We start from the raw sequence: 17488 nt of genomic DNA, 5'->3' as shown, positions 1-17488 counted from the left end.
GACTGCCCAAGATGTTTCCAGGGAGATGGTCCGAAAAACCTCCTGTTGGAGAACAAGGGCTTCCATCCATTGCTGAAATAAGAGCAGAAGCATATCCAAAGTAGAGTTACTTGGATTGAATCCAAACTGATGGTCAGATATTATATTGTTTGGAAACAGGAAATTGCAGAGCTCCTTTCGTCAAAGATTTGACATCAGAAGTAATAATGGATTCCATGACTTTGCTTGCAACTGGAAGCAGGCTGGGCTCGCCTATAGTTGGTAGGGTCTGCTTTGGCACCCTCCTTGTGGGCAAGAGTATTGTTTGCTAACTTCCGTGCAGACAGAAGGTGGCCAATGGAGGACAAACTGAATAGGGCAGATGGAGGGGGAGGAAGATCAGCAGAGCAGGATTTGAGAACATTGGCAATGATGCCATCTGGGCCTATCTCCGAAGCAAGGTCAAAACCGAACAAAACTTTTTCTACCTTCTCAGGTGAGAAGGACACATATAGTCCAGTAGAGAGTGGGTATGTCAGGGTAAGAAAGGGAAAGAAGGAGATGGTTTTGGTGCACGACATTTGAGGCAAAGACAGAGTTTAGACATTGTGCCTTATATCTATTGGGCGGAGTCTCCAGTACTGCCCTTTGAGGTGAGGGATGGGATGGAGATGGAGTATGCACCAGAGACAGGCTGTGCAAGGCACCACTATGTCTTGGAGGAAGGAGACTGGTTGGACAGTTTGGCCTTCGCAAGATTATGTTTTCTGGCTTGCCTCAGAATGGATACGTGGGCACACAGAGGTGTGCGCATTTTCTTTGCTTTGAAATCAGTGCAGTGAAAAGATAACTGATAACTGGATGAAGAGATCATCTACATTTCAACCACAATAAGACTGTCAGCAGCAAAATGGCAAACGTTGTATTGCATTAGCAAAAGGAATTCTTTCAAACAAGGTGTGCAAGAATGTATCTGATCTAACATCAAGTACCTTTGATGAAAAAGCAGATGCTGGTGAAGCAAAGGAAATGCTGGATGGTTTGCAATTGCCTTCCCGGCAGACATGCACGAAGGAATCATTTGGAACTTGACTAGGGTATGGGCACACAATAGCCAATTGTTTAAAAAGGCAGCTATATAAACTTTATTTCCAGGAACAAGTGCCAGCATATGGGAAAGTCGGTTTCACATCTCCTTCAAAGTGCAACAGTGTGCAGTCGGACTACTCCTTCGGGAATCAAATCCAGGCAAGAAAATTCAATTGTGAGTACAGTACGTCTGTGGATATTTATTTTCGAGGAACGTGTGCATGTTCTTTTCAAATTAAATAGGTACACACACACACACACACACACACACACACACACACACACACACACACACACACACACACACACACACACACACACATACATACATACATACATACATACATACATACACACACAAACACACACACACACACTCACTCACTCTCAACCAGCCTGGTGTTGGCATCGCGGTTCGGGTGCTGGCTTGGGATCCTATGATCTTGGGTTCGAATCCTGGTCAATTGCTGAATGAACACCAGGAGGGTTGACTTAGCCTGTCATCCTTCTGAGGTCGGCAAATTGAGTACCCGTTCACTGGTAATTCCCTGTGTGTTGCAAGAGGCGACTAACAGGGTTGGCGGCAGGAAGGGCATCCGGCCATAAAACATTGCTTCAAAAAGGGGACTACAGTGGACCAAAAAGGCCAACCCCTGCTCTGCAGGGAAGAATGGCCTCTGAAGGTGGTTCTTTTATATATATATATATATATATATATATACACACACACACACACACACACACACACACACACACACACACACACACACACACACACACACACACACACACACACACACACTTCAAGGGTCGTTTGTGCGTGCATGTATCAGGTTGGTGTGTGTGTGTGTCGTTGGTCATCTCCATAATTTGGGTTTTAGTAGGTGGAACAGAATCCTCAATCAAGGGCTAAGTTGTGAAGTTGTGTTCTCAAAGTTTTGTTCCAAGTGCTCTTTTCAGGATCGTCAATGAGCCGCGTACAGCCTCAAACTGTAGTTCATTTGTGGTTCTTCTTTATCATTTCTGTTGCCCCAATTATCACTGGTACAATTTTGGCGCTCTTCCACTTCCAGGATCTTTTCACTTCATTCTTGAGGTCTTGGTATTTGGTCATTTTCTTGATTTCTGCATTATTTAGGCCAAATCGCTGTGTACTGATATCTCAATCAGTAATGCTGTCTTTTCCTTTTTGTATCTGAGTACAATGTCCAGTCGCAATGCTTTGTTTTCTATGTTCAAGCTGGATGGGATCATCAGGTCGTACGTGAGCATGACGTCCTTGTTTTCAATGATTGCTTTTGGGACATGTTTCCATGAGTTTTGTGGAACTGGGATATTGAAATTTCTGCAGATGTGCCAATGGATTACTCCACATACCTTGTTGTGCCTTTGGGTGTACAGCTGAACTGACATGAGTTTTTTACATCCCGATAGGAGGTGACTCGTGCTTTCTGTTTCTCCCTTGCAGAACCTACACTTGTCCGATTGACTTGGTTCCACCATCTTCTTAAAGCCATTGGTGTAGTGTCCTTGATCTTGGACATCAATAATGATTCGTTCTCCGTCCCTATTGAGCTCACCTCTTCTTAGCCATTCCAGTCATCTTTCTTTGTCGATCCCCAATATGTCCAACTCCTTTTTATATTTCCCTGCTCTTTTGTCTTTCTCCCAGTTGTCACTATATATAAGCTGGTATGTCATATTATATCTATACTTTGTCTTTTTTGCAATCGTTGGGGCTGTATTCATTACTGTTTCAGTTTGGTGCGTGACATATTCTAATCGCACCTGTTTTTGGAAGTTTTTTGCAAGAGTGAGAGATACCTTTTCTGGCTTGTGTTCATGCTTGTACACATATTGTATTTGTGTGTGTGTGTGTGTGTGTGTGTGTGTGTGTGTGTGTGTGTGTGTGCACGCACGCACACACACACATATTAGGCCTTCAAAAAGTTATCGTATGTATATGCGTATGTACTAGTGGGGCATCATGTAAGCAATAATAAACCATGCTTTGTACGTAGGTATATACTAAATAGAAGCTTTATGATTATAAGCAAGCATCGCAGACCGACTGGTGGACATCAATTTAGTTATTTTTTATTTCGTTTTTATCAATTTTATATATTCTTTTACGTATGCTTTTACGTTTTTTTTAACTTAAATTTTCATTTACGGACCCTTTCCGATGGTGGGCTTTCCGATGACCTTTCTCCCGGTGTACCAGCTTTGATGTCTGTCGGCACACCAAATTTCAGCTTTCTTCGCCAGCCGGAAGGTACCAAACATTAATATCAGTCAGTCAGTCATTCATTAGAAAGAGCTTTATACTCGTATATTACATGTATATTAGTATGCATATACGATCTTTCTTATCATCGTCATCATTTTGTGGCTCACATGGTTGCGGGTTAGCAGGTTGTTGCAGGGACATGGCAGTGTCGCTAATGGAATGCCCCCTGTCGGTTAGGGTTAGTAAGATTTATTTTTTCCAAGTCATTCACGAACCGGCTGTCCATGCCGGATTTTCGACTGAAGGTGGCACAGGAATGTGGATTTTTTGGGGTCTGTGGTTACGCATTCACCGTTTCCACTTTATCTGTTTCAATGTGACCTCCCACCTGAGCGTACAACAGGTACCTCGCTAGTCTACTATAAATTGATGAGATGTGTGTGTATGTGTGTGTGTGTGTGTGTCTTTTTGTGTTGTGGTGTTTTACTGGAGCTTTCTGATATGGAGTGTTATTGACCAAAATGATCTCCAGAGTTGATTAGGCCATGTTAAGGTGTATAGAGCAGCTTAATAGGTCCTTCCATTGCATAGCATTCCAATTACAAAACTATAAAGTATCTGAAAATGCAAAGCCCATCCACATCCGTGTGTATTTACACATCTTCTTCTTCTTCTTCTTTTTATTCTTCCGTATGCTCAAAATAACAAAAACAGTTTAACAAAAAATACAAAATGAAAATTGGTGATTTTATGCAGCCTTGACCTTTCAGCTTTAAATCTAAAAAAAAAAAAAAAAAAAAATCGGCTTCCAGTTTTTGATTGGTGAACCAAACCAGTGACCCAGTATGCAAATTCTTAAAATTTCAAGTCAATCAGATGAAAATTGATAATTTTATGATGCTGACCGTTGACCTTTTGACAAAAGTATTAATTTGCCTTCTCCACATTCTCATAATAAAGCTTCGGTGAAAATTTCATGCCAAAAGCTCAAATGGTAAATCGAAATTTCAGGTCAATTGGATGAAAATTGATGATTTTAGGTGACGCTGACCTTTGACCTTTTGACCTTTTGACAAAATTATTAATTTGTCTTCTTTGTATTATTATAATAAAGCTTTGGTGAAAATGTTATGAAAAAACTCAAATAGTAAATTGAAATTTCAGGGCAATTGGATGAAAATTGATGATTTTATGTGAGGCTGACCTTTAATCTTTTTACCTTTTGACCAAATTATTAATTTGCCTTCTCCATATTATCATAATAAAGCTTTGGTGAAAATTTCATGCCAAAAGGTCAAATGGTAAATCGAAATTTCAGGTCAATTGGATGAAAATTGATGATTTTAGGTGATGCTGACCTTTAACATTTTGACCTTTTGACAAAATTATTAATTTACCTTCTCCATATTATCATAATAAAGCTTTGGTGAAAATTTGATGACAAAACTCAAATGGTAAATTGAAATTTCAGGTCAATTGGACGAAAATTGATGATTTTAGGTGACGCTGACCTAAAATCATCCGGAAGGTACCAAAATGATGATTTTAGGTGACGCTGACCTGTAACCTTTTGACAAAATTATTAATTTGTCTTCTTCATATCTTACTATAATTCACCAAATGTCCGTCTGTCTGTCTGTCCATCTGTCTGTCTGTCCATCTGTCTGTCTGTCCGTTCGAAGGTACCGCAAAAACTGCTGAACCGATCGGAACGATATTTTGTGTGGGTAATCCTGGGATCCCCAGGAGTAAAATAGGCTATTTAATTTTTCCAATTTCAGCTTTAGTCTCCAGCATTCTCAGGTTTGGACTCCCGCATAACATTCGCGTTCGCATAACGTTCATTGTGACGATGTTCTCATTGTGACGATGTTGTGATGATGTATGTGTTCACGGTAGTGTTTGACGTGACGGTGTGAACGTAATTTCGTAATGTTTTTCGTTTCGTAATCCTTTAATGAACTTGTAATGTTTAATGAACTTTTAATAAGCATAAGAATGAGCGTCATGAAATATAAATCGTTTAAGTGACGATGTTTTCATTGTGAAAACGTGCGGATCCGAACGCATTGTGAAAACGTGCGTCCTATAGAAACGTGCGGATCCGAAGTAACACCGCAGCGTGTGCAAAGCGACTGAGAAACAGGTGTAGCGGCCGCTTCCGTGTTACAGATTCGGCGCGCACTCTTCACACATATAGGCCTACGTGCGACTGAGAAAGACGTGTAGCGGCCGCTTCCGTTTTGCAGAATTCAATCTTTCTTCAAACTGGGTGCCATGTACTGTTTAGATTTTGATGATTTGCGTGTGATATGATTCAACGGATGTTTATATGAATCGTTTAAAATAAAAAAGCCTTCAATTTCTGATATTTTACCTTTTCATTTGGGCCTCCCAATTGGAGCCCCGCCCATAGTAGGGCGGGTACCGTTGCTGGTTATTATAATAAAGCTTTGGTGAAAATTTGATGAAAATAGCTCAAATGGTAAAAACAAGTTACAACCTGGACAAACACACACACACACACACACACACACACACACACACACACACACACACACACACACACACACACACACACACACACACACACACACACACACACACACACACACACACACACACACACACACACACACACACACACACACACACCGATAAGTGATTACAAAATCCCGTCTCCTGCTGTGGGGACAGGGACGAGCTAATAAATAACAAAACAAAAAAAAAGATAACATTGTAACAAAACATTTATCAATTAATACCATAATATTAACAACATTAATTTATAATAGTAGCATAATTTGGCGATAATAATAACGAAGGTACAATCACACCACCCTGGCACAAGCACATTTCGGCTTGATGAAAGGCAAGGTAATGCTCAAGCAGTACGGCAGGCAGGTATGCAACATGGCCATTATCGCCAATTACAAATTTGGTCCAATGGACCAACGGGCCCACTCGTATCCCAAACAGTTGTGAACAATTACAGTACAAGATGATGAGGTTGAAAACAAACACAAAAGAGTGAGGGGGTTTGGAGTTAATAAGATGCTAATACAAGTCTTGCAAACCCTCCACCAATATAATCACAGGTAAAAAGTACGAGGCATTCGTGCACACTTCAATGTGTACCGATTGAGTGCACGTTGGGAAAGATCACCGACGATGCTGTGATTTGCCCATGTAGGTGTGTTTTCACGCATCTACAGTCAAGACTTGCTCAATAATTGTGTCCAATTAGCAGTGCATGACCCAGCTATGATGAAATATTTCACTCACCAGTTGAGCCAAAACAAAATCAGGGGAGCCTTTGAGAGAAAGCATGGACCTGCAGGCAGGCCGGGGTGTGCAATTGTGCTAATGAGGGCTAATTGTACCTTACGTAACCCTCAGACCATACGGGGTACCCAAGGGCCTCCAGAGAACCTTTTGAAAGGCTAAGCTTATGTTTTACATGTAGCTCGACTCACCATACCGATATGCTGCAGCGATATCGAATCTCCACCAACAGAGATGGCCGTCATCGGATCAATCTGCGAAGTCCCGTGAAATTTAACAGGAGAATTAGTCTTCCATTCATTCACTTTCTTGTAGGCATTGGTGCTCATTTGGGGTTTTTCACTCTCAGGCCGCTGTCATCCTTTCCTCGCACTGCTCAATAACCTGACAATAACCTATCAATTAACTACCAACTAGCATGTTATTGACTCAATGAAAATACCTTCCAAGTTGTTATCTTAATGTTACGTTTCTGATGCGATCCCAGAAATGCGCAATGATTCAGTCACAAACCACAAAGTTGCACCCAAATGGGTTCCTCTTCAAACGCACTCAAACGAAATTCAAGTTTTGGAGAAAAAGAACCATGATCCACTCCAAGTCATTCTGTGTCTTCCTTTTTGACATACTTTGAGCTAGCATGTTGGACTGTTGGCACTGCCCACTTGATTAACAAACAGCAATGACCACCCACATCAAGGCCCATCATAAATCCCCACTCAACCCCCAAAACATTTGCTTCGAGACCCATTTTATCCATGCAACTTTCAACTTCAGTGAATAAAACGCTGCCATTTTGTTACGAGTAAAGTTTCGTGTGTTTGCCCCGCATGGCATCACTCACTGTTCAGGCTGAGAGACAGGTTAACAGGAGGCAGATACACCACGTCCCGCAGGCCAGGAAGCATCACGCAGTGCAGGCGGTCACCCTTCCGTTCCTGTCCGGCCGAATCCAGCCAGCACACTCTTTCACGAGAGTACAGGAAGTCCAGGCCGGTAACCTGGTTCACCGGAATGCGTGATAGGCCCGGAACGAAACTTGCATTCAGGTACTGAAGGACCACCGAGCCGTAGTTGACGATCACCAGCACAGCAGGGCGGTCTACAGGCTCTGGGGATTTGGAGACGGGGAGCATGAAAATGAATTAGGTGTGGAATTTAAATGGTACAGGTAGATGAGAATATGGGAATATCGTTCAAGACAATGAGGAGGAGATTCAGCAGCAAGCAACTGGATACATGTGACTACAGGATGTATATTTCAAATGACACAAAGATACAAGACAACGGAACAAGCCAAAGGAACGATGAAAGACTTGATATAAAGGATTGGACTATTAACAAAAAGGATTTGACTATTGATAAAAAGGATTTGACTATTGATAAAAAGGATTTGACTATTGATAAAGAGGATTTGACTATTGATAAAAAGGATTTGACTATTGATAAAGAGGATTTGACTATTGATAAAAAGGATTTGACTATTGATAAAGAGGATTTGACGATTGATAAAAAGGATTTGACTATTGATAAAAAGGATTTGACTATTGATAAAAAGGATTTGACTATTGATAAAAAGGATTTGACTATTGATAAAAAGGATTTGACTATTGATAAAAAGGATTTGACTATTGATAAAAAGGATTTAACTATTGATAAAAAGGATTTGACTATTGATAAAAAGGATTTGACTATTGATAAAAAGGAATTGACTATTGATAAAAAGGATTTGACTATTGATAAAAAGGATTTCACGATTTATAAAAAGGATTTGACTATTGATAAAAAGGATTTGACTATTGATAAAAAGGATTTGACGATTGAGAAAAAGGATTTGACTATTGATAAAAAGGATTTGACTATTGATATAAAGGATTTCACGATTGATAAAAAGGATTTGACTATTGATAAAAAGGATTTGACTATTGATAAAGAGGATTTGACGATTGATAAAAAGGATTTGACTATTGATAAAAAGGATTTGACTATTGATAAAAAGGATTTGACTATTGATAAAAAGGATTTGACTATTGATAAAAAGGATTTGACTATTGATAAAAAGGATTTGACTATTGATAAAAAGGATTTAACTATTGATAAAAAGGATTTGACTATTGATAAAAAGGATTTGACTATTGATAAAAAGGAATTGACTATTGATAAAAAGGATTTGACTATTGATAAAAAGGATTTCACGATTTATAAAAAGGATTTGACTATTGATAAAAAGGATTTGACTATTGATAAAAAGGATTTGACGATTGAGAAAAAGGATTTGACTATTGATAAAAAGGATTTGACTATTGATATAAAGGATTTCACGAGTGATAAAAAGGATTTGACGATTGATAAAAAGGATTTGACGATTGATAAAAAGGATATGACTATTGATAAAAAGGATTTTTTTTTTTTTTTTTTTTTTTTTTTTTTTTGTATACAAGATCGAGGCTCGTGAAAGAGCGAACATTAATTACACAGAAAGACAAACCGACACATAAAACATATAACATAGGGAGCGGTAGACAAGATGGGGAGAGAGGGGGAAGGACACAAACACAACATTTGAGAGCAGGGACCGAGAGACATGGAGACATGGAGAGATCTGAGAGAGGGCGAGGGCTTTGGGGGGGGGGGGGGGAAGGGGGCAGTGGGAGAGGTATAAAACATATGGACACTGCCAGGACTTCCAGGAAAGAAGTTGGAATTTCAAACAAGGTGGATCTGGGGTGAATTAGCGGGGGTAGAAAAGATCAAGGTTTTGGATGGGGGAAGATAAGAGATGGTGGTGAACAGCTGTTTTAAAGACCTGGAGGGAGGAGTGGGATTGAAGGGAGTGAGGGAGTTTGTTCCAGAGGCGGGAGAAAAGAGGAATGAAAGAGTGAAGGTGAGCGGAGAGCCGAGATTTCGGCAGTTTAACCATCAGAGGGTTGCTGGCAGATCTTGTGCGACCTGTAGGAATATTTGGGGGACAGAGCACAGAGAGAGCTGGGGGTGCAAGGCCGGAGAGGAGTCGGTAGAAGACAGAAAGACCACCTTCCTGCCTGCGGTGAGTGAGTGAAAGGCCCTCAGAGATAGCTTCATCGTGGGAGATTCCAATAATTCTGAAAGCTTTGGTTTCAACAGCGTGAAGCCGAGCTAGGTGTGAGGCAGGAGCACCGGCCCATAGGGGAGAACAGTATTCCATTGAGCTGCGGATGAAAGCCTTGTATGTGGTGAGGAGCTCAGGTGTGCCGAGGAAGGACTTCGCACGACGGAGGATGCCCAGTCGGCGACTGGCTTTGGAGGATTTGATAAAGGATTTGACTTTGATAAAAAGGATTTGACTATTGATAAAAAGGATTTGACGATTGATAAAAAGGATTTGACTATTGATAAAAAGGATTTGACTATTGATATAAAGGATTTCACGATTGACAAAAAGGATTTGACTATTGATAGAAAGGATTGGACTATTGACAAAAGGATTTGACTATTGACAAAAACGATTTGACTATTGATAAAAAGGATTTGACTATTGATAAAAAGGATTTGACTATTGATATAAAGGATTTCACGATTGACAAAAAGGATTTGACTATTGATAGAAAGGATTGGACTATTGACAAAAGGATTTGACTATTGATAAAAAGGATTTGACTATTGATAAAAAGGATTTGACTATTGACAAAAAGGATTCGACTATTGATAAAAACGATTTGACTATTGATAAAAAAGGATTTGACTATTGATAAAAACGATTTGACTATTGATAAAAAGGATTTGACTATTGACAAAAAGGATTCGACTATTGACAAAAATGTTTGACTATTGATAAAAAGGATTTGACGATTGATAAAAAGGATTTGACTGTTGATAAAAAGGATTTGACTATTGATATAAAGGATTGGACGAATGATAAAAAGGATTTGATTATTGATAAAAAGAATTTGACTATTGATAAAAAGGATTTCACGATTGACAAAAAGGATTTGACTATTGATAAAAAGGATTTGACTATTGATAAAAAGGATTTGACTATTGATATAAAGGATTTCACGATTGATAAAAAGGATTTGACTATTGATAAAAAGGATTTGACTGTTGATAAAAAGGATTTGACTATTCATAAAAAGGATTTGACGATTGATAAAATGGATTTGACTATTGATAAAAAGGATGTGACTATTGATAAAAAGGATTTGACTCTTGATAAAAAGAATCTCACTATTGATAAAAAGGATTTGACTATTGATAAAAAGGATTTTACTATTGATGAAAAGGATTTGACTATTGATATAAAGGATTTGACGATTGATAAAAAGGATTTGAAGATTGATAAAAAGGATTTGACTATTGATAAAAAGGATTTGACTATTGATAAAAGGATTTGACTATTGATAAAAGGGATTTGACTATTGATAAAAGGGATTTGACTATTGATAAAAAGGATTTGACTATTGATAAAAAGGATGTGACTATTGATAAAAAGGATTTGACTCTTGATAAAAAGAATCTCACTATTGATAAAAAGGATTTGACGATTGATAAAAAGGATTTGACTATTGATAAAAGGATTTGACTATTGATAAAAGGGATTTGACTATTGATAAAAAGGATTTGACTATTGATAAAAAGGATGTGACTATTGATAAAAAGGATTTGACTCTTGATAAAAAGAATCTGACTCTTGATAAAAAGAATCTCACTGTTGATAAAAAGGATTGACTATTGATAAAAAGGATTTGACTATTGATGAAAAGGATTTGACTGTTGATATAAAGGATTTGACGATTGATAAAAAGGATTTGAAGATTGATAAAAAGGATTTGACTATTGATAAAAAGGATTTGACTATTGATAAAAGGATTTGACTATTGATAAAAGGGATTTGACTATTGATAAAAGGGATTTGACTATTGATTAAAGGGATTTGACTATTGATTAAAAGGATTCGACTATTGATAAAAAGGATTTGACTATTGATAAAAAGGATTTGACTATTGATAAAAAGGATTTCACGATTTATAAAAAGGATTTGACTATTCATAAAAAGGATTTGACGATTGATAAAATGGATTTGACTATTGATAAAAAGGATGTGACTATTGATAAAAAGGATTTGACTCTTGATAAAAAGAATCTCACTATTGATAAAAAGGATTTGACTATTGATAAAAAGGATTTGACTATTGATGAAAAGGATTTGACTATTGATGTAAAGGATTTGACGATTGAGAAAAAGGATTTGACTATTGATAAAAAGGATTTGACTATTGATATAAAGGATTTCACGATTGATAAAAAGGATTTGACTATTGATAGAAAGGATTGGACTATTGACAAAAGGATTTGACTATTGATAAAAAGGATTTGACTATTGATAAAAAGGATTTGACGATTGATAAAAAGGATTTGACGATTGATAAAAAGGATTTGACTCTTGATAAAAAGGATTTTTTTTTTTTTTTTTTTTTTTTTTTTTTGTATACAAGATCGAGGCTCGTGAAAGAGCGAACATTAATTACACAGAAAGACAAACCGACACATAAAACATATAACATAGGGAGCGGTAGACAAGATGGGGAGAGAGGGGGAAGGACACAAACACAACATTTGAGAGCAGGGACCGAGAGACATGGAGACATCGAGAGATCTGAGAGAGGGCGAGGGCTTTGGGGGGGGGGGGGGGGAAGGGGGCAGTGGGAGATGTATAAAACATATGGACACTGCCAGGACTTCCAGGAAAGAAGTTGGAATTTCAAACAAGGTGGATCTGGGGTGAATTAGCGGGGGTAGAAAAGATCAAGGTTTTGGATGGGGGAAGATAAGAGATGGTGGTGAACAGCTGTTTTAAAGACCTGGAGGGAGGAGTGGGATTGAAGGGAGTGAGGGAGTTTGTTCCAGAGGCGGGAGAAAAGAGGAATGAAAGAGTGAAGGTGAGCGGAGAGCCGAGATTTCGGCAGTTTAACCATCAGAGGGTTGCTGGCAGATCTTGTGCGACCTGTAGGAATATTTGGGGGACAGAGCACAGAGAGAGCTGGGGGTGCAAGGCCGGAGAGGAGTCGGTAGAAGACAGAAAGACCACCTTCCTGCCTGCGGTGAGTGAGTGAAAGGCCCTCAGAGATAGCTTCATCGTGGGAGATTCCAATAATTCTGAAAGCTTTGGTTTCAACAGCGTGAAGCCGAGCTAGGTGTGAGGCAGGAGCACCGGCCCATAGGGGAGAACAGTATTCCATTGAGCTGCGGATGAAAGCCTTGTATGTGGTGAGGAGCTCAGGTGTGCCGAGGAAGGACTTCGCACGACGGAGGATGCCCAGTCGGCGACTGGCTTTGGAGGATTTGATAAAGGATTTGACTTTGATAAAAAGGATTTGACTATTGATAAAAAGGATTTGACGATTGATAAAAAGGATTTGACTATTGATAAAAAGGATTTGACTATTGACAAAAACGATTTGACTATTGATAAAAAGGATTTGACTATTGATAAAAAGGATTTGACTATTGATATAAAGGATTTCACGATTGACAAAAAGGATTTGACTATTGATAGAAAGGATTGGACTATTGACAAAAGGATTTGACTATTGATAAAAAGGATTTGACTATTGATAAAAAGGATTTGACGATTGATAAAAAGGATTTGACTATTGACAAAAAGGATTCGACTATTGATAAAAACGATTTGACTATTGATAAAAAAGGATTTGACTATTGATAAAAACGATTTGACTATTGATAAAAAGGATTTGACTATTGACAAAAAGGATTCGACTATTGACAAAAATGTTTGACTATTGATAAAAAGGATTTGACGATTGATAAAAAGGATTTGACTGTTGATAAAAAGGATTTGACTATTGATATAAAGGATTGGACGAATGATAAAAAGGATTTGATTATTGATAAAAAGAATTTGACTATTGATAAAAAGGATTTCACGATTGACAAAAAGGATTTGACTATTGATAAAAAGGATTTGACTATTGATAAAAAGGATTTGACTATTGATGAAAAGGATTTGACTATTGATATAAAGGATTTGACGATTGAGAAAAAGGATTTGACTATTGATAAAAAGGATTTGACTATTGATATAAAGGATTTCACGATTGATAAAAAGGATTTGACTATTGATAGAAAGGATTGGACTATTGACAAAAGGATTTGACTATTGATAAAAAGGATTTGACTATTGATAAAAAGGATTTGACGATTGATAAAAAGGATTTGACGATTGATAAAAAGGATTTGACTATTGATAAAAAGGATTTTTTTTTTTTTTTTTTTTTTTTTTTTTTGTATACAAGATCGAGGCTCGTGAAAGAGCGAACATTAATTACACAGAAAGACAAACCGACACATAAAACATATAACATAGGGAGCGGTAGACAAGATGGGGAGAGAGGGGGAAGGACACAAACACAACATTTGAGAGCAGGGACCGAGAGACATGGAGACATCGAGAGATCTGAGAGAGGGCGAGGGCTTTGGGGGGGGGGGGGGGAAGGGGGCAGTGGGAGAGGTATAAAACATATGGACACTGCCAGGACTTCCAGGAAAGAAGTTGGAATTTCAAACAAGGTGGATCTGGGGTGAATTAGCGGGGGTAGAAAAGATCAAGGTTTTGGATGGGGGAAGATAAGAGATGGTGGTGAACAGCTGTTTTAAAGACCTGGAGGGAGGAGTGGGATTGAAGGGAGTGAGGGAGTTTGTTCCAGAGGCGGGAGAAAAGAGGAATGAAAGAGTGAAGGTGAGCGGAGAGCCGAGATTTCGGCAGTTTAACCATCAGAGGGTTGCTGGCAGATCTTGTGCGACCTGTAGGAATATTTGGGGGACAGAGCACAGAGAGAGCTGGGGGTGCAAGGCCGGAGAGGAGTCGGTAGAAGACAGAAAGACCACCTTCCTGCCTGCGGTGAGTGAGTGAAAGGCCCTCAGAGATAGCTTCATCGTGGGAGATTCCAATAATTCTGAAAGCTTTGGTTTCAACAGCGTGAAGCCGAGCTAGGTGTGAGGCAGGAGCACCGGCCCATAGGGGAGAACAGTATTCCATTGAGCTGCGGATGAAAGCCTTGTATGTGGTGAGGAGCTCAGGTGTGCCGAGGAAGGACTTCGCACGACGGAGGATGCCCAGTCGGCGACTGGCTTTGGAGGATTTGATAAAGGATTTGACTTTGATAAAAAGGATTTGACTATTGATAAAAAGGATTTGACGATTGATAAAAAGGATTTGACTATTGATAAAAAGGATTTGACTATTGACAAAAACGATTTGACTATTGATAAAAAGGATTTGACTATTGATAAAAAGGATTTGACTATTGATATAAAGGATTTCACGATTGACAAAAAGGATTTGACTATTGATAGAAAGGATTGGACTATTGACAAAAGGATTTGACTATTGATAAAAAGGATTTGACTATTGATAAAAAGGATTTGACGATTGATAAAAAGGATTTGACTATTGACAAAAAGGATTCGACTATTGATAAAAACGATTTGACTATTGATAAAAAAGGATTTGACTATTGATAAAAACGATTTGACTATTGATAAAAAGGATTTGACTATTGACAAAAAGGATTCGACTATTGACAAAAATGTTTGACTATTGATAAAAAGGATTTGACGATTGATAAAAAGGATTTGACTGTTGATAAAAAGGATTTGACTATTGATATAAAGGATTGGACGAATGATAAAAAGGATTTGATTATTGATAAAAAGAATTTGACTATTGATAAAAAGGATTTCACGATTGACAAAAAGGATTTGACTATTGATAAAAAGGATTTGACTATTGATAAAAAGGATTTGACTATTGATATAAAGGATTTCACGATTGATAAAAAGGATTTGACTATTGATAAAAAGGATTTGACTGTTGATAAAAAGGATTTGACTATTCATAAAAAGGATTTGACGATTGATAAAATGGATTTGACTATTGATAAAAAGGATGTGACTATTGATAAAAAGGATTTGACTCTTGATAAAAAGAATCTCACTATTGATAAAAAGGATTTGACTATTGATAAAAAGGATTTGACTATTGATGAAAAGGATTTGACTATTGATATAAAGGATTTGACGATTGATAAAAAGGATTTGAAGATTGATAAAAAGGATTTGACTATTGATAAAAAGGATTTGACTATTGATAAAAGGATTTGACTATTGATAAAAGGGATTTGACTATTGATAAAAGGGATGTGACTATTGATAAAAAGGATTTGACTATTGATAAAAAGGATGTGACTATTGATAAAAAGGATTTGACTCTTGATAAAAAGAATCTCACTATTGATAAAAAGGATTTGACGATTGATAAAAAGGATTTGACTATTGATAAAAGGATTTGACTATTGATAAAAGGGATTTGACTATTGATAAAAAGGATTTGACTATTGATAAAAAGGATGTGACTATTGATAAAAAGGATTTGACTCTTGATAAAAAGAATCTGACTCTTGATAAAAAGAATCTCACTATTGATAAAAAGGATTGACTATTGATAAAAAGGATTTGACTATTGATGAAAAGGATTTGACTGTTGATATAAAGGATTTGACGATTGATAAAAAGGATTTGAAGATTTATAAAAAGGATTTGACTATTGATAAAAAGGATTTGACTATTGATAAAAGGATTTGACTCTTGATAAAAGGGATTTGACTATTGATAAAAGGGATTTGACTATTGATTAAAGGGATTTGACTATTGATTAAAAGGATTCGACTATTGATAAAAAGGATTTGACTATTGATAAAAAGGATTTGACTATTGATAAAAAGGATTTCACGATTTATAAAAAGGATTTGACTATTGATAAAAAGGATTTGACTATTGATAAAAAGGATTTGACTATTGATGAAAACGATTTGACTATTGATATAAAGGATTTGACGATTGATAAAAAGGATTTGATGATTGATAAAAAGGATTTGACTCTTGATAAAAAGGATTTCTCTTGATAAAAAGGATTTGACTCTTGATAAAAAGGATTTGACTCTTGATAAAAAGGATTTGACTATTGATAAAAAGGATTTTACTTTTGATAAAAAGGACTTGACTATTGATAAAAAGGATTTGACTATTATATAAAGGATTTGACAATTGATAAAAAGGATTTGACTATTGATAAAAAGGATTTGACTCTTGATAAAAAGGATTTGACTATTGATAAAAAGGATTTGACTCTTGATAAAAAGGATTTGACTATTGATAAAAAGGATTTAACTTTTGATAAAAAGGATTTGACTATTGATAAAAAGGATTTGATGATTGATAAAAAGGATTTGACTATTGACAAAAAGGATTCGACTATTGATAAAAACGATTTGACTATTGATAAAAAGGATTTGATTATTGATAAAAAGAATTTGACTATTGATAAAAAGGATTTCACGATTGACAAAAAGGATTTGACTATTGATAAAAAGGATTTGACTATTGATAAAAAGGATTTGACTATTGATATAAAGGATTTCACGATTGATAAAAAGGATTTGACTATTGATAAAAAGGATTTGACTATTGTTAAAAAGGATTTGACTGTTGATAAAAAGGATTTGTCTATTCATAAAAAGGATTTGACGATTGATAAAAAGGATTTGACTATTGATAAAAAGGATGTGACTATTGATAAAAAGGATTTGACTCTTGATAAAAAGAATCTCACTATTGATAAAAAGGATTTGACTATTGATAAAAAGGATTTGACTATTGATGAAAAGGTTTTGACTATTGATATAAAGGATTTGACGATTGATAAAAAGGATTTGAAGATTGATAAAAAGGATTTGACTATTGATAAAAAGGATTTGACTATTGATAAAAGGATTTGACTATTGATAAAAGGGATTTGACTATTGATAAAAGGGATTTGACTATTGATAAAAAGGATTTGACTATTGATAAAAA

The 17488-nt window shown here is 36.8% G+C and overlaps 1 protein-coding gene across 6 annotated transcripts in view; it reads right to left on the bottom strand.

The window, feature by feature from the left end:
- The window catches only part of LRP1 (LDL receptor related protein 1), a 524929-nt gene that overhangs the window by 317438 nt on the left and 190003 nt on the right, over positions 1 to 17488 (bottom strand). For all 6 annotated transcript variants that reach the window (XM_078780908.1, XM_078780909.1, XM_078780910.1 and 3 more), the window contains exon 6: positions 7428 to 7694. In XM_078780908.1, the coding sequence (XP_078637034.1) occupies positions 7428 to 7694 (267 nt within the window). The remainder of the gene's footprint in view (positions 1 to 7427; positions 7695 to 17488) is intronic.

This window comes from Myxine glutinosa, chromosome 6 (genome assembly GCF_964187855.1).
Source record: "Myxine glutinosa chromosome 6, kmMyxGlut1.1, whole genome shotgun sequence".
In the NCBI taxonomy this organism is placed as follows: Eukaryota; Metazoa; Chordata; class Myxini; order Myxiniformes; family Myxinidae; genus Myxine; species Myxine glutinosa.
The sequence above is the reverse complement of the archived record's forward strand: the minus strand, read 5'-3'. Positions and strand labels throughout refer to the sequence as shown.